General features: G+C 43.7%; 1 protein-coding gene across 1 annotated transcript; it reads left to right on the forward strand.

Moving 5' to 3' along the window:
• The first annotated feature begins 14,039 nt into the window (after positions 1-14,039).
• On the forward strand, positions 14,040-19,773 carry METTL17 (methyltransferase like 17). The gene is made up of 14 exons (XM_033109422.1): positions 14,040-14,192; positions 14,340-14,493; positions 14,582-14,716; positions 15,592-15,673; positions 15,932-16,013; positions 16,324-16,397; positions 16,846-16,940; positions 17,304-17,374; positions 17,565-17,672; positions 17,933-18,001; positions 18,663-18,713; positions 18,964-19,056; positions 19,279-19,463; positions 19,537-19,773. Exons 1-14 carry the CDS (start codon positions 14,040-14,042, stop codon positions 19,640-19,642), a joined length of 1,458 nt encoding a protein of 485 aa, XP_032965313.1. The 3' UTR covers positions 19,643-19,773.
• The last annotated feature ends 14 nt before the right edge of the window (positions 19,774-19,787 follow it).

The following is a 19,787-nucleotide window of genomic DNA, read 5'->3' on the forward strand; positions in this document are numbered from 1 at the left end:
GGAGCAGAAAAGCTGAAGAGCTCTACTGATACTCTCTCACTCGTCCGTCCCCTCACCCTCCTTCATCCTCTACTGTTGGAAGCTCAGGGCACACAATGGGTGCTCATTACAAGTGTCTGTTGCTGCCCTTCTCTCTTTGGAAAAACCTGTGACCATCCCAAGGCAACTGGGAGATTGAGACAGAGTTTGGGGACCAGTTCACTGCTGAAAGGTAAAAATCTTGTGCTTTGGAAGCTTATATGTTTTGAGATATATAATATAAATCCTATGTGTCTATTTCTCGTTTATTCTCGGGGCTCAAAAAAGCTTTTAAAAGATAAAGCTGGTCTCAGGCTTGCTAAGTAGAACCAAGAGGGAAAGATCTCGTGCCCTCTCGGCTCAAGCAGCAAGCAGCATAGCGCCCCCTGCTGTCTAATGCAGCTGCGGCGCCTCCGCGGAGAAGAGGGAGGAGCCGCTAAGTCCGCTGCCTGCCAGGACCAGGATCTATGCCTTCCGGAGTTTTATTAGAGCAGCTGTGAACAAATTGGCTGCATAACTCAGGGAGCATCACCGTAGGGTGGGATCAAGCCTTCCCGAAGTAGATGCTCCCCCACTCCCATCCTACGCCTGCGCACTTAACGAAGATTTCCCCAGGTAAAAGGAAAAGCCGGGAAAAAGGCAAGTCAGCCTAGGATGTTGCAGGAGGCCCTGCAGTCATCTGGCATAATGGGCACTCACGCGTGGAGGAGACAGAGTGGCTCTTCTCCCGTCTTTGACCCTTTCTAGACCTAGTACGGAGATCCCATCTTATCCCAAAGGACCTTTGATCCTCACCTAATAGCCATAACTTACATTTGTAAAGTGCTTTAGGGATTACAAACCTTGTTTTTTTCCATCTGATTCCCTTTTGTTTTCATCTTACCCACTCTTGTCTCCCCACTCTTCTCCCCAGGACCACAGAAGGGCTCACCACAGCTACCTCTACCTTTCCGCTGAGCCTCCTCACATTCACAGTCTTGATCCCGAGGGTGAGGCCCCCTTTACTAGGTCCTGGGCTGAGGATTTTCCCAGAGTTAGAGATAGGGATTCTGCTGGTGGTGAGGTATTGAGTGTCCCTCCTCCCAACGTGCCTTGTTAGAGTGCCCAGCTGTAGGGAGGGACTGCGTGTGGTGGGCTGAGTAAAGGGTGCTGCCCCGTTATCTTTCAGGGATGAAAGCTGAGACTTTCAGTCTTGACACTCAAATAGGACTTCAAGCAATGTGTGTGGAGACTGCACAGCAGGAGCCCAGTGGTCCTTGGGGAAATCAGACTCCTGCATGGCCTGGAGGGTGAAGAGAAGCAAATGGAAGGCAGCCCCAGCTCCTGGAATCCCCAAATAATTACCTCTACTCTTTGTGCTCTTGCTATGGGTCATATAGGGAAAGTGTCCTATTGTTCCCCTCTAGCGACTACAGAGGAACAGAGTCTAAGTAGAAAGCAGAAATCCTACACCAGCCTCCACCCTGACTGCTCTCCCTAAGTAGCCCTCGGGCTCTCTAAATTGAAAACAGGAAATCAAAAGACCTGGGGGAAACACTATTCATAGTTTTCCCAGTGAGGAAGCGGTTGCTGAAAGTTAGCTAGAAGAAAGGGAAGAGGGCCTGAGGGGTCCTTGGATAGGGGATGGGGCAGAAGAGCAGGAACTGAGATCTGAGGAAAATAATTGGTGCTGCCTATATGGACACCCCCATTTCTCATGCCCTCCCAACTTCCATGAAGAAAAACTCTGACCCCCAGTACTCTTCTACCACCAGAGCCAGAGCTTTGGTTTCAAGATTTTTTGCCACAGTCCACACTCTGGAACAGCTCTCGAAATGCCTCATTAGACTCATGCAGCCTGGGTCACCCTTGGGGCAGGCCACAGTCTTTGTTTTTCTGTTGGTTGGTTCTTTCAGCCTGACCACTCAGCCCTGCCTATAAAGTCCTCCTTCCTCCTGGGGTCAGGGCTTCCCCCTGTGATTCTGACCCCATTTTGATCTGCCATGAGCCCATTATCCCTCATCTGGAAAATTGAAGTCAAAAGATACATATTTACATATGATGCATGGTCCATAGCACATGCTAAGTAAATCTTACGGAATGAAATGGGGCCTCTCTGGTGAAAGGAAAGTCCCTAAACCAGGCATCTCATCCATCTAGCCCTTCAAAACATGGCAGGGTGATGACAGGCCTTCTCCTAATTGTAGAGCCCTCTGGAGTCTCCCAGATCCCTGCTCTAGTGTTTACACGGTTCACCACTAGAGCATGCTTTCTCACATGCAATGCTTACCTGAATGCCTTTGGGACTAATGGGGTCACTGCAACTGGGACCGCATTCAGCTTGTTCTGTTTTGGGAAGAGATGGAATATAAAAACCAACTATATGTTGACTCTTCTTAGTGTTGCAAAACTTCCTTCCCCAAGGCCTTTCTTTTAACTTTTCCTTTAGGTTGTAATTCCTAAGATATGGATCATGTCTGCTGACCTTCTCTGGCTCTTCTAAGAGTTCCTCCCACCTCCCTCTTGGCAATGCTGATGAGCAGGAACAAGTCCATTCCTCTCAGGAGATAATTTGGCTATGTCACCATCATTTTCTCCTATATTATGACCTAACTCTCCCCTCTGCCAAGGCACCAGGGGCCTCTTGCCAGATGAAGATGCCACAGAAAAGGGGAGGGATCACGCAGGAACCGCCTGTCCTGCACCTGTGACTCCATTTTAACATGTATTTCTTTACTAGTGAGGTTCAATAGTTTCCCTAAAGTTCATGTCACTAATAAAATTCCACTATTGTGAATTGTCTCTTTATATCCCATTAATCATTTTCTGACAGCTTGCCAAGGGTTGCATCCAAATTTCTTTCTCCCCCTAAGCCAGTGGTTGAATGGAGGATGTTTTCCCTAAGTTCTGTAGATCCAGAAGGCAGTATACAATCTAAGTTGGCTACGAGGCCTAAGGCAGTTAAGATGCTCCATATTACAGATGCTATTTTCTTGATAGGGGCTACAGATAAGAAATATCTCGACAGTTTTCAGCAGATACCTAAAATTTCTGGAAAAGTACAAGTCTGTAGAAATGATCCTTTGCTCCTATCTCTTGAAATTTGCCAAGTCTGTTCTCTAGAATTTCTCCCCTTAAAATTCTAGATGAAGAGGGAAAGCAGGAATAGGAGGCCAGTGGTATTGACAAAGCAGAGCTCAAGGACGTGTCCACACTGAGAACCTCTTAGCCAGGCTTTGAAGCCTGCTCCAGTTCATTTCAAAGCTCACATGTACTGCCAAGCCCCATTTTAGGTCAGAGCTATTAATCTGAACTCTGGGCCTCGCCTTCATGGCTCAAATAGAAACATCCTCCTTATGTCCCAGAGGCAACTTAAGATTTTATCTGTATTTTGTTTGGAGAACATTTCTAAATATTGGTCTCTTCATGAGTAACAATTCTAAACTTCTCCTGCCCTGAAATCTTCCCCCCACTGTCTGTACTCTAAAGAACACTTTCTTAAAATTCACCAACTATATGGCATCCAGAGAGCCAGAAAAACATCTCTTTCAAGCACTCATTCTATTCATGCAAAATATATTTGATCCGATACCTCTCGGTAACCTATTATGACTACCTGACTTTGCCTAAGTGCTGAAGATACAGCCGGAATTGCCCTCAGACTCCGGAAAGAGGGACCCTCCCCTGGGCCTCACATTTAAGAAAGCCCCACAACTAACACAAACATATAAAATAATAAATGTATACACAGGTGCCCCGTCACTTGGGATCCAACCCATATTAGTGTGCTTTCATGACTGACATGGCTCTAATCCAAGGGAAACATGTCTCCATCTCTCTTGCCCAGATCCTTAAAAGATGACTACATTTGAGTGACAAGACTGTGGCTCTGCCGGGATAGGAGACAGACACTACTTCCATGTATTAGAAGGATCTGGGCAGCAGAAGCACATAGATTTAAAAAAAGAAAAAAAAGAAAAAAAAAGAAAGAAAAAAGACAAACTTGTCAAAGACTTCCTCTCAGATAGCATGACTGCAGTGCATTTTTATATTATGATGTATCATGATGAAAAGCATCTATTTTCTTCTTTCCCTTCATGTTCCAATGCCATTCTGAATACTCACAAATTAACACAATATTCCCAAAGTGGTTCGTGGCAGCGGAGGCACATTTTGAATATTCAACAATTTCTTTACTCTTACTTTTGTATATATGTAAGTTTGGACAACATGTGTGAAATTTGATACTAATTCTTTACAATACTCTACATATCTCAATGTTGCTTTAAGAAGTGGTAAAAATCACGACATAATTTATAACATTTTATAAGATAAAATTAAAATGATCAATAATATTTTGTGATCATATTAATTTAACATATGCAACCTGATTACAATGTTAGAACATGATATTATAACTCTCACAATTAATTTCCAAGTCTAAATATTTCTTTGAGAATTGTATGGACGATACTAGTTGCTATGGCCTTATCAGAGCAAAATATCTACAAATTGAAATTAATTTTTTAGAAAATCTATCTAATAACTACAATGATTCAAGAAAGATGGGCTTATTTGACATTCACTACTTCAGAAGACCATGAACTATATGAAAATACAGACTGTAACAACACAGTGATTTTGCTGAAATGAATGCAAAAACATAAATTTTAAGCCTTTAGAAGGCTAATCTGTCTGCCTTCCATCCTTCAAACAGAAAACATCCATCATGCCATCGTTTCTCTGCTACTTTCACTTCAGTGATCTTGCCAGGATTTTGGAAGGGCAAATTGGAAGGGATACGATTATATGGAGGTTAGAGAGCTATTTCTGGTACAGAGGATATGTATGACTAGGGAGAAGAGACTGGAGGAGAAGTACATCAGACTTCGGGACTCTGCATGCATTTCTGGGTCACTGATACTATCAGCAGTTGAGGTAAATGAGCAGAGGTCAGGAGATTTCAAGCGCAGATGAGTCATCCTTTTTGCCTCCTCCCAGCCCAGGAACCCTTAGATTCTCCTTTAGCCACCTCTCCTTTCAGCCACCAATGCTTTCTTTCCTCCCCATGACCATTTCCTTTCTCTTTCCCAAGATCCTTACCAATCAGGACAGGAACCATCTTTAGTTCGAACCATATTATATCAAAAGCTGGAATAAAGCTAGAGAATGGCTCCATAGAGAGAAATCGGTATCAGGAAAAGGAACAATCTTAATCATTTTCAGAAGATAGGATTCCCCTGCAAAGAGCCAGAGAGGGCTATAAGAGAGCAGAAGATGAGTGTAGTTTTCTGTGAGATTGAAACAAGGAAAGATGAATCACAGGCACGAGAACCACAGGACAGCAGGGAGAGCTGAGTTAGCTGGGGTGTGGTGACTAGAAGCCAGAATCAGGAGTACACCTTGATTTAGCCCTGAGAGACAAGGTGTAACTGAAAACAATTAGAATCGTGAGAGTTGAAAAATAAAAATAGGAGAGAAGATATGTTGGATGGGAAAAAGCATAAGAGGAGAAGCTCATTGGAATAGTCACAAGAGAATTTATGTGGAACAGTTTTCAAGTCTCCTTAACCCCTGTGCCCCTTCACCCCTCATTCTACACCCCACACATTTTTTTATATATTTAAATAGGAAAAAAATGACATCAGAAGAAGAGCCCTCCGATTGCCCTTCTACCTAGAGTCAGGTTTCCATTTTTGCACCAATAAATGGCTCTCTGAAGCAATCCTTTGGAGCTCCCCATCTTTCCTCTGCTCCCGAGGGTTGGATTTGGGTACTGCAGTTGTAAGATGACAATCTGTGAAGACAGGAAGACGGGGAACAGCATCAGAGAGAAACCAGAGATTAGCAACTATTCCGGAGCAGCGTGGGAAGTCAGTCAGACAATAAGATACAACCAGGAACAAAACTCGAGGAGCTCCCAGTGAACTCTTCTGAGAGAATTCGTTCCACTTCACCCCTCCCCTGAAGGACACTTTTCCGGGGTCTTGCCTACCTCACCGTAGGACTCAGTCCCTGGCTCCTGGCTCTGGTTGACAAATTACAAGGAAGTGGCCAGAATTGGAGTCAGTTGGTACGTGTGGGTGTGCCAACCTTTCAGACACCCTCACACTCCCCCAGTGACCTATGGGAGGAGCCCATGGCCACTCACAAAGGTGAAGCAAAAGGGGTGCACACAGGGGTGCCCCAGGCCCCAGTCTGTGAGGATGCTTAGACTCCAGTTTTGATTATTTCCTGTTTATTTCAATTTTGTTCTGAGTTACTATCTTTAGATTCATTGAATGTCAAATTATATAATGCATTCTGCTTTTACTTTGTATTTATCCATCCCTCCTGCTACAGTTCCACTGTTTGTGTGCCTTCAGAGAATTACCCTTGAAAATCTCTTCATGAGTAGCATAATTTTCACGCTGACACCACAAGGCTCGTGTCACTATATTCTTCCTTCTTATTCTCCTTTCCATTGAATCCTCTCTTAGCTCTCTTGGACTTCTGTCCCTAACGTCGGGGGAGCACATTCCTTGAGAATGAGAGGAAGAGAGAACCAGGAGGCCTAAGCCTGAAGGAGAGACAAAAAGTGGGGTTTGCGGTTCAGCTTCTGTGAAGTCACCACACCTCTCCTCTGAGCCTCTGAGTTCTGAGAGTGGGCAGGAGCCACAGGCCACGGAATCAGGCCCTCCCTATGTAGCTACTGTGTAGAAGCACAAAGAACATGGGAGTCTTAGGGATCTGGAAACTGGAGAAAGTTAGGAAGAACCATGGCTACCACAGGGGGGCACTGCGTCCCCATGGGCTCTCCTGGATTGTCTAGGACCAACAAAATAAAGGTCCGACAAGAGCAGCAAACCCCACCCTTGCTCCCAACAGAGAGCATCTCTCCCTCCACCTAACTCTTGGTTTCTTATGTAGGGACGTCTACAGGAGAGACACATATGGTCACCACCCATTTCACACACCACCTCCATGACAGGTACATATCACGCACTCACATATGTGCACAAAAATGAGGTTCTCTCTTCTGAAGATTCCCCTGCTAATAGTGTTATCTGTGCAGGTGGATGTGCTAAGACTTGCCTCCCCTTCCATAAGGCACAGCTATTGACAGTCAAGGCCGCTGCTGGTTGGAGTTCTTTGCCTTTTCCTCATAGCTTGTCACAGCTTAAAAACATCAGGGCTTTTACTGATACTTTATCTGTCCTTATACTAAGCTCAAATGTTATTCCTGACACCAAGCTTTGTCTTCATAAGAAAGGATGGCAGGAGACCAAGGGAGAAGTCAATGATGATTCCTCCTAGAGAAAAATATTCTTGTACAAAAGTAGAGCTTCCCTGGATGGCATGTGTTATCAATCTGCCTTCTGAAAGACAAAAAAGAAAAAATTTCCATTATGTAAAGGGCGAAGCATTTTTCTTGAGGGGTGCCTGGAGAAAAGAAGCATATTGACCCCAAAAAGTCAGTCAAGAATTCTCTGAGCAAACCTAGGGTTCCAAACATTCCTTTATCAGTATCACCTAGCCAGAGAAGGAATCTAAAATTCTAAGCAAGTGTGCAGTCCCTGCTTTACCAAGAAGAGGGGTCTTGTGCATCTGGAAAGGACCTTAGAATGTCTAATTTAAAGAGTCAATATTTTACATCACATTTTCATTTTTTTCTTATTAGAGAAGAAACACATATTCAATACAAAAAGTTTAGAAAAACAGAAAACTCACAAATAAAAAAAATATTTGTAATTTCAGTAACCAAAGATAAAGTCTCTTTATCTTTACAAATTTCCTACCAGTCCTTTTTCTGGTTATATTTAAACCGAAAATATGTGATATGAACATCATCTTATGGTCTGCTTTTTTTGCTTGACAATATAAAGGGAATGTTTTCCCAATCCCATAAACTTTTTCCAGTGTGTAATAAGTGGCAGCACAGTTTCCCATTTTAGAGATATGCCATCACCTATTATTTAACCTTTCCCTTATTGCCGAGTATTTCAGTTATTTTCCCTTAACAGACTGACAGCTGATAACTGTGTTTGAAATTTTGTCCTAAATGGTGGCAGCCTTTCCTAACGAGCTGTTTCAAGTGCATGTGATTACCACAGTGGTGATTTGTTGTCACTAAAATTCTTGTTCCTTGTTTCTGATGCCCTCTGCCCTCCTAAGATGGTCAGAGCCCAAGGTGGCCAAGCTCTCAGGCTGGTTGCCTCCAGCCAGGAGCAGCTTGTGTCTACCTCCAGTGGGCCATTAAAATTAAAAAAATTCTTGTTCTTTGTTTTAATTTAGAATGTTAACAACATACGTCACTGTTGGTGAAACAAAAATGCATGCTCTTCTAACCAAACACCCTTATTTATCAACCAAGTGAAGGGTATCTGGGCCAGCCTAAATGGCTGCTGGGATTTTACAGATGCAAAATTGAAAGGACAGGATGGAGCAAGAACAACCCCGACTTATGAGACTTATGATGTGTTTGTTTGACTTCCCCTATCAACAATGTCATTCTTCTAAAACCCTTCTCATGGTGAGCATAAAACAAAATGGATGTACTGTTCCAGGAGTTTCCCTGACCTATTTTATAAAAATAGTCATCATTTTCACTCTCTGCCACATTTCAGAGATGACAACCCAGTTGACTCAGTAAGTGGTGGCCTCCGGTGCAAAGATATGGTTGCAGGTGCCATCAGAAGGGACTACAAATCGCCTTCTTTTTCTCCTATTGGTGAAACTCTGCTGTAAGCCACTCACATTCCATCACCCAAGTTTCCGTTAGGTTGGTGATAGGGAGCCAGGAATGGAAACTCAGTTTCTTCAAAGGAATCTGACTAGCCCAGGTTGTAGTCCTCAGTTGATGCAAAGATTGAGTCATGAGGGGCGGCTGGATGGCTCAGTCAGTTAGAGCGCGAGCTCTGAACAGCAGGGTTCCCAGTTCGATTCCCACATGAGCCAGTGAGCTGTGCCCTCCACAATTAGATTGAAGACGAGCTGCTGCTGAGATTCCGGAAAGGGTGGCCGGATGGCTCAGTTGGTTAGAGCACGAGCTCTCAACAACAAGGTTGCCGGCTGCACCAGTGCCCCTGCAACTAAAGATTGAAAACAGCAACTGGACTTGGAGCTGAGCTGCACCCTCCACAACTAGATTGAAGGACAACGATTTGGAGATGATAGGCCCTGGAGGAACACACTGTTCCCCAACATTCCCCAATAATATTTTTAAAAATTATTCATAAAAAAAAAGATTGAGTCATGATAGGAAACTGCTTATAGCTCTAAGGCACATGGAGACAAATCAGAGAGATGCCAGGCAGCTAACATTGGATACATACTGTGATTTGTGTGATTTAAGTATTTTTAAAGGATGTCTCATCCTGAAGTAAGTTTGTTTTGACATAGTGTTTTCACCTCACCTTGTCAAATTATGAATATATTGTTCCTTTAAAAAAAATCTCATAAACATGTTTATTTAACTCTTGTTTTTAAACATGTTGTTGAGAAACCATTTTAAAAGTAGATTTGTGTTTATATCTGAAAAATGAGTAATGTAAACATGTTGTTTGTTTTGGGGAGGAAGTCTGGAAGAACTGATGAGGATCTAGTCTCAGGCTCCTAGCTGCAGTCATCCTCAATCCCCCCTAAGACTTTTAGCAAAAAGCCTGAGCATCCACCCCATCACCGAACCTGGAGCATAAAGCACCAGTCTCCCTGAACTTCTACTGGGAAAGCTGAATCAAGTTTTCTGCAGACCAAGACCCCAAATCTTTGAGGGCACTCCAACTTCTTTGTGCAGAAATGGGGAAGAAAATCCTGCAGGTGGAGGTCACTGATGGGCATCAGCCCTAGGCAGCAGCAGCAGCCTGGCACAGACACACTGACTGTTCCTGTCAAGTTGGTGTGTGTGTGTCCCTATTTCTCTACTTCACACATTCACTTGCTCCCTGCTCAGCTAAGTAACAGAAATAAATGTTGCATTAATCAAGTGTGTGTGTGTCATATTTTCTCTCCATATTGCCTACACTTTGAAATCCTGAACCTAAAGGTTTTACACTTAACCTTGAGTTTTTACTCAAAATAAAACACATATCCTTTCTTCTTGTAGTTCTTGGCATGCTGAATCTGTGAAAGCCTGTGCAAAACTTGAAGGAACTGTCCTTTGAACCTATCTGAGGAAGTAGAGCTGGAGAAGTGGATCTGTGTGGCTCTAGAGAAGCTATGAAAATGCACTCCTCAGACCTCATGGGAATCATAATTGACCAATGGCCCCAACAGCCACACTCTGAATCTGCTATGCTTCCCATGGGCCACTCTCAAACAAAGACTTAGTGCAGCAGTGATACTACTAAGTCAGGCCCATTTCTACAAGATGCAAGACTCCTCTGATGGTTACCTTGGGCTCAAAGAGTCTCCATAAGGCTGGCTGAAACATTTCTAGAACTGTTCCTACCAATCCATTTGCTTTCCCTCCCTCATTACAGTCTGACTCTTCCTGCCTCTTTTGGCTTCCTCTCCCTTATCCCCTCACAGGTATTTCTCCCAATAAATCTCTTACAAATCTAATCCCACCTTTAATGTCTGCTTCGCTGAGAACCTACACTAACACAGACATGTCCACAAAACAGATTAAAAATGTAAGCCATGATTTCAAAATAAGCTAAGAAAATAATCCAAGACATGAAAGAATAATATGCACCAAAATTTTAAAAAATTCAGGAAAAAAAATGTGACACAGGAAAAGTTACAAATAAAAATCATTTAAAAGATAAAGACTGATCTAGAAGCAATTGAACACAACAAATGATGGCTTAAGAGAATTGAAGATTTTAAAAAACAGCAAAAAGAAAGAGATTTTTTTTAAAGGTACTATTTAGGACCTTTATGGCAGAATTTCTTTAATTTCCCAATAAACTTATTCCAGTTGCTTCACACCTTCATTGTTAAGGGTTTCTCTAAATCTAATTATTAGCTACCTCCCTTTTTCATAAACCCAGTGGAGAAGACCAGTTGATCATTATCCATCTCTAACCAAATTATCCAAACCTTCCTTAGAGAATCTTTTTTATTTTCCTTTGCTTAACTTGGAGATCGGGCATTTCTCTTTAATACTGTCCAGTTTCTCCCCATTGACATCTGTGCTGCTTGTTTCTTTGTTTGTTTTGTTTGTTTTGTTTTGTTTTAATGCAAAGCCAATAATTGGAAATACTACCCAGGTCAAAGTATGACCAGTGTTGATATGCAGAATTCATGGATGAGGAATGAAATGGGTTCATCTGTGCTGTAGGGGATTGTGACCTGGTCAAATAACTAGACTTGGATCCTCAACCTAGTCTATCCTAGGCTTTTCCCAGCATGAAAACAAAGAGTGGTCACTTAATCAACATCATCAACAAATATTTATTAAGTGCTTTCAATGTACAAAGAATCATGTTCACTGTTTTAGATGTTTTATGGACATCCTCGATTCATGGGGAGAGTGGTATGGAAGTTTTGCTTTGTTTTGTTTTTATGAACAATACTTTGGATTAAGAACAAAGACATAAATTTAGGTCTAAGTCAGCTTTTGAGATGTATCACTGAAGGAAGGGAACAATTTCAATTAGACCAGTGTCAGAATGAAGGAAGCCACATCTATGTTGGCAGTTAGATTAAAAACAACAACAACAACAACAACAAAACACCAGGAGGGATATTTAGAGGCACCACCAAGTCCTCCTGCTCTTTACTTCTTAGTCACCAGTGCTCAATCTTACTTGGCCCCAAGTAGCCCCAGTTTCAAGCCCATCTTGGAAATAAGACATGAATTCATAATAAAAATTAAAATATGATTATGTTCCTTCAAGCTCCCAAAATACATGTGATAATACGTATGATAATATCATAAACATTGAATGTTTACTTTGGCCAAACACTATCTCATTAAGTCCTCACTCCAACAACCCTGTGAGGTAGCAACTATTATCTTGCTGCTCTAGAACTCAAATCCAGACTGCTGGATTCCAGATGCCAAGTATCTTAACCCTATGTTCTGCTACCTCCCTATGACAAAAAATTAACATAGCCAATCTTATGTTCCAGCTAACCTGCAGTGACAGGAATATTTTATTTTGCTAATACTAGCAGTCCTCCATATCCATGGGTTCCATATCTGTGGGTTCAACCAACCAGGAATCAAAAATATTTTTAAAAACAACAACAAAAAAAAACCCCAGAAACTTAATCCCTAAACAATACGGTATAGTAAATATTTACATAGCATTTACATTGTATGAGCTATTATGAGTAATCTAGAGATAATTTAAAGTATAAGGGAGAATGTGCCTAGGTTATGGGCAAATACTATACCATTTTTATATAAGGGATTTGAACATGGAAAGATTTTGGTATCCACGGTGTGGGGACAGAGTCCCAGAGAGCAGCAGTTTCCAGGCTGTCCGCCTTGTGTGGGGAGGTGATGGCTCTGATAGTGAATGACCATCAACTGTGATTGGTTGGCCATCAGCTGTAACCGGTTGGCCAATTAGCTACTGATGTAACTGCAGGGCTGCATTGATTGGTTGGTTGGTTGGCAGGCAGGGAAGTGAATGGTGGACTGCAGATCATGTGGCTACTACTGCATGTGTCTCGCCCAGCTGCCAGAGAGAATATAGTCGTATGACTCCCCTACCTATGGCTCCGTGGATGTTCCTTTTTGGCCTAGCTACATCCTGCGTTCTTATGTGGGGAACGGGAGCAGAGACCCCGCAGGCTGCCCCACAGGACACATGGCACAGCGAGCAGGATCTCCCGCATGACACATGGAGTCCTGGAATCAATTCCCGGTAGATACTGTGGGATGACTGTACTTGAGGCAATAACTTAAAGTAAAAGCAATGTGTCACAGAGATGAGGCTGTGTGGCAGTGTGAATCAAAGTGGGGCGGGGGGAGAAAGAAGGTGGTGAACTTGAAAGGGAGAGCAGTGAGTGGGGAATTTACAACAGCTGTCCTAAGCAACCCTCAAGTCTTCTTCCAGAGCATTTGGATTATACAGCAAAGGCCTCCTATATTAGAATCAAGCTTAATAACCTAAACGCAAACCAGATATTTAACTCTGCAAGTGATATAGTTACCCATATTTTATTCCATACTTAACATACTTGGACTCTTGCAGCTACAGCAAAGGCCATAGGTTTGTTTACCCATCCAGTCACCAGATTAAGATACACCATAGCTGACTAACGTGTTTGCTATAGGAATCGAGTGAGTTCATTCTAATTCTACATGTTAATTTAACACTTCATAACATTTAGCATATTGTTAATTTGCTAACTTACATTCAAAATACCAACAATATGTGGTAGGGCATATGTTTAAAACTGAAGCTGACTTAAGACTGCCTAGGTTTGAGTCTAGTTTTCATATAAGCTTTGTGATCTTGGGCGTGGTATTTAACCATTTGAAGACAGCTTTCTTCAGCTGCAAAATGGAGTTAACAACGATCTATTTCAGAAGACTGGGGACTAAATGAGGTGAAATGAGGGGACTAAATGAGGGGATTGATATTACTTGAAAGTGTGTTAGCTATTTATCTATGAAGACCAGTTTAATATGAAGAGAAACTAAAATATAAAAAGCATTAAATCTATTAATTTCCGTTCTTTTCCGTCGCCTAAATCTGGCTTTTATCTCTTCTTTCTGTTACTGCATTTTCCCCCTTTTCAAACGGAGAAGAGAACCCACTACTTCAGAGTTCTCCAGAAAGAAAGAAAATCAAGGGAACGCAGGCAGTTAACACATCCAGAAAACAGCCTGCCAGTCTACAGTGCGTTCCTAAAGACCCAGGGTAGGGCACGCCACCACCCCCTATCACCCCGCGCCCCTGAATTTTCGGATGCGGAGACCAGTCCCAAAGAAGCCTTGAGGCCACCTCGCTTCCGGCGGGTTCCTGTAGCAGCGACGTCCAAGTCCCACCCACGCACTCTTACACTTCAAGGTGATTTACATATCGATTGTTTATTGGCCACTCGCATGCACTCGCTCTCCTCATTGGCTGATACTGTCCCATGCCGTCATTCCGGGGAGGATGTCCGCCTGGGCGAGTGAGACTGAGGGTCACAGATATCTACATTTCCGTTTCCGGTTCGCCTCCGGCGCCATGGCGACCAGGAGCGGCCCGAGGTGTCTTTTCACATTAGGCAGATGGCGTCGTGGTCTTGGTGTAGCTCCGCAGTCCCGGGTGAGTGCCTATTGTCACTGCTTTGGGAGAGACTGGAGCTCTGACACGGGTCTGCTCCGAGGAGCGCTCCCGGCAGCCCCTCCCTTAGCGAGCGCCCGCAACCTTCTCTTCCTGCCCGGCAATCAGCTTTTCTTTTCCGGCTTGCAGGCTCTCGCTGCCCTTGTGCCCGGCATATCCCAGGTGGATAACAAGTCCGATTTTCTGGGGAAGAGGCCCCATCGCCGGCACCCCGGCATCCGGCAGCTGCCGCGGGTGCGGCTGCCTCAAGCACTGGCTGACACCGCGCAGTTACTGTTGCTCGGTGAGTAACGGTAGGAAAGGGAGGCTCGAGAGCAAGCGGAGACTGGGCCTTCATGCAACTGATGCCGCTTTTCATCTTTGGCCCATAGAGAATCCAATACCCAATGTGGAGAAGCAGGTGCAAGCACTGACCAATTATCTCTGGAGCCGGCATGTACCCGTAGAGCCAGAGGAATTGCAAAGGCGGGCTATGCATCTTGAGAAGAAAATCCTGGAAAACCTAGGTAGGGTTTAAGAATAACTAAAAAGTAGGTCACATTGAAATAACAATGGGAAATGAAGAGCCAGAAATAATTTTAGTCTCTCAAATAGATACTACAGTTTCTTATTTGACTTTCTGGGCGGTTATTACAATGATGCCTTACTAAGAGGAGCTAGATTATTCCAAAGATTGCCCTCCCGGCTTTGGTGAAGGTCAGTGAGGGCTTTAATATCCTGTTGAAATCTAGGTCTTTGTTTTTTTTCCTAACAAATCCACTGGATTAGGACTAAGTTTTTATTCAACTGAAATAAAGCCCCTGTATGGCTCCCTGTCCAGTGCCAAACCCCTCTTGAGGGACAGGAGAATAAGTATAATTTGTCAAGTTATTATTTTCATGATTGTGAGCTCCTTCATATTACAGACCCGGCTTGTTATTCATCTTGTAGTCCCTGTATTACCCACAGTACCTGGCTTATAGTAGGCACTCTATAAAATAGGACTGAACTGAACGCTATCATGAGACTTAAAGTTCCTTTCCTCCGTGTAGGAACATTAGAGACGCACAATCTTAAGTTTTGGGGAAGTGAGGAAATGTACAAAATACTGTCCTTATCCTATTTTGTACATCTTTACCACGCTTCCCTTTAGTATAGAACAAAACCCGTGGGATGGGGTGAATTGAGTTGAATAATCTGCTGTTAGAGGCAAATTACTGTCTGATACACTCTAGTGGTAGTGGTGGAGGTCATTGTTATTCTCACCAGGTTTGGCTTCCTTAAGCTTTGAGGCTTTTCCCGGGTAGGAGTTGGGGCGGAATGGGCAGGCAATAAATTCAAATATTGGATCTGAGCCCTGTTCATCCTAGGTCCTCACTTCCAGTGCTTGTTCTCACCCCAGACTCATCTCAGACAGAGGAGAAACTTCGTGGAGCAGTGCTGCGTGCGCTGCGTAAAACTACCTACCATTGGCAAGAACTGAGGTAAGAGGGACTAGAAGGGTTACAGAGGAAAGAAAAGTTTGACTTTTCAAGGAGAATTGGAGAAGTACAATTACACAATTTTGTGTTTGAAAAAGCTACCTGGTTTCTAAGGCTCCCCAGGACTTTTCCTGTGTTGTAGTGTGAAAGTGATAACATGGAAGAACCCTTTCCAGAGATTTCATTTCCTAAAAAATCTAGAAGCAGCTATGGAATAGAGATTATTTCCCAGTGGACATGACTCTCTGATTTTTCTGGCAGCTACAATGAGGGACTGAGCCTGGTGTATATGGCAGCAAGACTGGATGGTGGCTTTGCAGCAGTCTCCAGGGCATTCCATGAGGTGAAAGCCCCTCAGCTTCCAACCTGAACCCTTTTACCATCGGTTCCCTTATAAAGTAGTCTTCTGGGGTAGGATTCTTGGGACATTGCATGTGCATTTTTTTAAGGGGCTCTCTTTATCCTCTGAAAGGATTTTGTGACCTAAGAAAGGTTTAGAGTCACTGTTTTAGGAGCTTCCTATTCTATAAAGTATTTAAATTGAATCTCAAAAGACATTCACATCTCCTCTGTCCTGGTCTCCTAATCATATTTACCACGGCCCTAAATAAGAGTCTGCTTACCCTACTGTGGGGTGTTGTATATTTCTTCAGATCCAGACTCAAATTCCAGAGTTCCAACCACAAACCTTGATGGACTTTGGATCGGGTACTGGGTCTGTCACCTGGTGAGTATCTTTCTCTTTATACATTCTAGTTTTAGAGAGCCATGCTTACACCACTCCAACATCAAGAGACTGGGGAATCAAGAATAGGAAAGTTGGGAACTAAAATGTTTCTTCCCTCAGGTTAGGCAAGGCATGAGAAGGTTTATAAATTAAGGCCAAAACTTAAATGTCAGGTGAAAAAGGACCGTGTATAGAAAGATAAAAAAGGAAAGGAATTTAGGGCATAAGTTTTGTATATCATCAAAATTTTTGTCTACAAGTAGTGTTTGAGTCTGCCTTTTTTTTTCTTTAAGGAGTTGTAAATGAAATAAGAAAATAACATTGTTAGTTTTTCCAACTATTTTAATATAACACTTTGTTTCCCCAGGGTGGGGTTGGTGGTAGAGGGATTTCTTGTAAGAATGACTTTTTGTCATGAGAACTGCTGATTTATATTTTGCCATCTTAGGGCTGCTCATAGTATTTGGGGCCAGAGCATACGTGAATATATGTGTGTGGACAGTTCGGCTGCCATGTTGGATCTGGCAGAAAAGCTACTGAAAGGTGAGCTATAAGGAAGGACTTTCCAAAGTTGAAGGAGTTAATAAAGCAAAGTAATACTAGAAATAACTTTATATTCAGGAGTAAAGGAGTGGGCTAAAAGTTAAGATGAGTGTGGTCTCCTTCCAATATTATGGTCAAGCAGAGGGTGGTGGAGGCCTTTGCTGGACTATGGATGGGTTGGGTAAAATTAACAGGACAGGTGACCTAATATTCTTCCTGTCCTTTTTAATGTTTGTTTACCCCATTGCGTCTCACTCTCGCCTAGCATTTTCCTTTATTGTCGGGGCCATGTTTCTCATCAGGATATCACCTCAGTTTATACCTATACACTCATAGTTGCCACACCTCTCCTTTCCTCCACAGGTGGTTCAGAATCTGGAGAACCTTATGTTCCAAGTGTCTTTTTCAGACAGTTTCTACCTGTATCACCCAAGGCAAGTGGCAATGTGTAGAGTATGCCAGCTAAATGCGGAATTTGGCAGATGGAAAAGTGTGTCCTCGGCTTTGCAACCCAGCAGTGAGTGTCAGAAGAGAAAAGGCAGCAGAAGAAATCTAGGGAGCTAGACTGTCATGCTCTTGGCAGGGGAGATGTCGAGCCTGTCGTGTCCCTGTCTTGGTCCTCAGGTACAATTCAATGTGGTGGTCTCAGCCTTTTCCCTGAGTGAACTGCCCAGCAAGGCTGAGCGCGCTGAGGTCGTTCAAACCCTGTGGCGCAAGACAAGTAATTTTCTGGTGAGCTGAAACCCCTTTTCCCTTCAAGTTTTAAAGTAGCTTCATGGTTTTCATGCCTTTCCTTCTGTCCATTGGAGCTTGTCTTCGTTCTTTTCTCCTGCACAGAATCCTTTGTCCCTCTTTTACGGTCTCCATCCTCATCTTGTATATAATACCATTTCGTTTAGGACCACTATTCCATCTGTGAATGTTCTTACAGAGCTACATTGATGTTTTCATGTAGTTCAGGGCCTCTGCTCAGTTTCCCCTTTTGTGAACAGATACTGGTGGAGAATGGAACAAAAGCTGGGCACTGCCTGCTCATGGAAGCCAGGGACCTCGTCCTTAAGGTAAGGTTCTTTCCCTTCTCCGCCCACCTCCCCACTTATCTGTCACCAACTACTGGTACTCCTTTGAAAACTGAAGAGACTCTGTCATACAATGGTAAGGGTGACTCAGGGTAGTAGGCCTATGAAGTCATTAGGCTATAGGGCAATGGTTGGCAAACTAGGGCCTGTGGATCAAATCCAGCCTGTCACCTGTGTTCGTATGAGCCAGGCTTATTTGAGTGTCTCTTGTGTATGGGTGCTTTCACACTACAAACGGTAGAGATGAATAGTTGGGACAGAAACAGATTTTGCCTATTCTCAGGGCCTTCAAAACAAAGTTTGCCAACCCCTGGTCCAGGGCATCGCTGAGCCAAGAACCTTATCTCTTTGGGGCTATATGAGCCAGTGTATGGTCATCAATTTAGTTGTCCTGGAGTGGGATTTGTTTGAGAGTGGCGGTTGCTGACAAGGAGAGCACCATCCTATGTGCCAAGTTCCTGCCTTTCTCCTGCTGCAAAGAGAAAGTTCTTTGTTTGGAGTATTAGAGAAGCAGCCAGCTTAACTCAAAGAACATAGTTAATAATACCAGAATTGAATTTAAAGGAGTCCTCAACTGACAGTGCACAGATTGACTTATAAGAGTAGACTCCTCTGGCTCAGCTTAATTTTTTTTTTATTTCAGGGAAAGGAGAAGTCACCTCTGGACCCTCGACCAGGTTTTGTCTTTGCCCCAGTGAGTATTAGTTCCACCTTTCCCAGCACGCAAAGATCTGAGCACAGCTGTGGCAGGACAAGTGAGAGGGCAAAGCTAAGCCACCCTCCACTGCTTTGTGTCCCTATCAGGTTTCTTAGTGGTTCCACTGCTCTCCCTACCCCCGTTCCTGTGCTCTCTTATCCCTCCCGGACCATTTAACTCCCAGTTTTTCAGTTTTATGACCTATGGTTCTTTTGTCTCACTGCGTGTCTTTTATGTGTGTTTACAGTGTCCTCATGAACTTCCATGTCCCCAGTTGACAGCCTCTGAGCCCCTCGCCTGTAGCTTTTCCCAGGCTTACCACCCCATCCCCTTCAGCTGGGTATGTACCCTGGGCGCGTTGCAGCAGGGAGAAAATAGACTGGGAACGAAGGATGAGAAAGAATCGGAGGTGGGAGAAGTTAGAAAATTCAGAGAATAGCCTGGAGATTTTAGGGCCTGAATGTGGATGACATGGAATATGAAAGTGCTGCAGGAATGAGGGTCAAAAAAAATTTTCCCCCGTATCTTCTTCTTCCAAGCAGTCTCTCTGTCCTTATCTTAGAACAAGCAGCCAAAGGAGGAAAAGTTCTCGATGGTGATCCTTGCCCGAGGGTCTCCAGAGGAGGCTAATCGCTGGCCCCGGATCACTCAGCCTGTCCTTCAACGGCCACGCCATGTGCATTGTCACCTGTGCTGTCCAGATGGGCATATGCAGCATGCTGTGATCACAGCCCGCAGACACGGCAGGTATAGAGACTGTGACCAGAGCTAGTGGGAGGTGGCAGGAACCTGCAGCCCACGCTGACCTTTCCTTCCATAGGGATTTGTATCGCTGTGCCCGTGTCAGCTCCTGGGGAGATCTTTTACCTGTGACCACACCATCTGAGCTTCCTCCGGCCGCTGCTATAGATCCCCCTGAGAGCTGACAAGGATGTGTACCCTGAGTTTTCTTCTATCGTGCCTGCCAAGGCTAAAGCTACCCGGTATCCAGGATGGGAGCACTGGTACCCTACATGTCTGTTTGTTTGAGGTTTTAATAATAACAATTAAAAGTTTTCTAAGAATGGAAAT

The sequence above is a fragment of the Rhinolophus ferrumequinum genome, chromosome 6 (genome assembly GCF_004115265.2).
Source record: "Rhinolophus ferrumequinum isolate MPI-CBG mRhiFer1 chromosome 6, mRhiFer1_v1.p, whole genome shotgun sequence".
In the NCBI taxonomy this organism is placed as follows: Eukaryota; Metazoa; Chordata; class Mammalia; order Chiroptera; family Rhinolophidae; genus Rhinolophus; species Rhinolophus ferrumequinum.

Excerpts from the sequence above, each read along its gene's own strand:
- METTL17 (XM_033109422.1), top strand. The coding sequence starts at position 14,040 with ATGTCCGCCTGGGCGAGTGAGACTGAGGGTCACAGATATCTACATTTC. Across the intron at positions 14,193-14,339 it reads GTGTAGCTCCGCAGTCCCGG|GCTCTCGCTGCCCTTGTGCC; the intron begins GTGAGTGCCTAT and ends TCCGGCTTGCAG. Across the intron at positions 14,717-15,591 it reads GAAAATCCTGGAAAACCTAG|ACTCATCTCAGACAGAGGAG; the intron begins GTAGGGTTTAAG and ends TTCTCACCCCAG.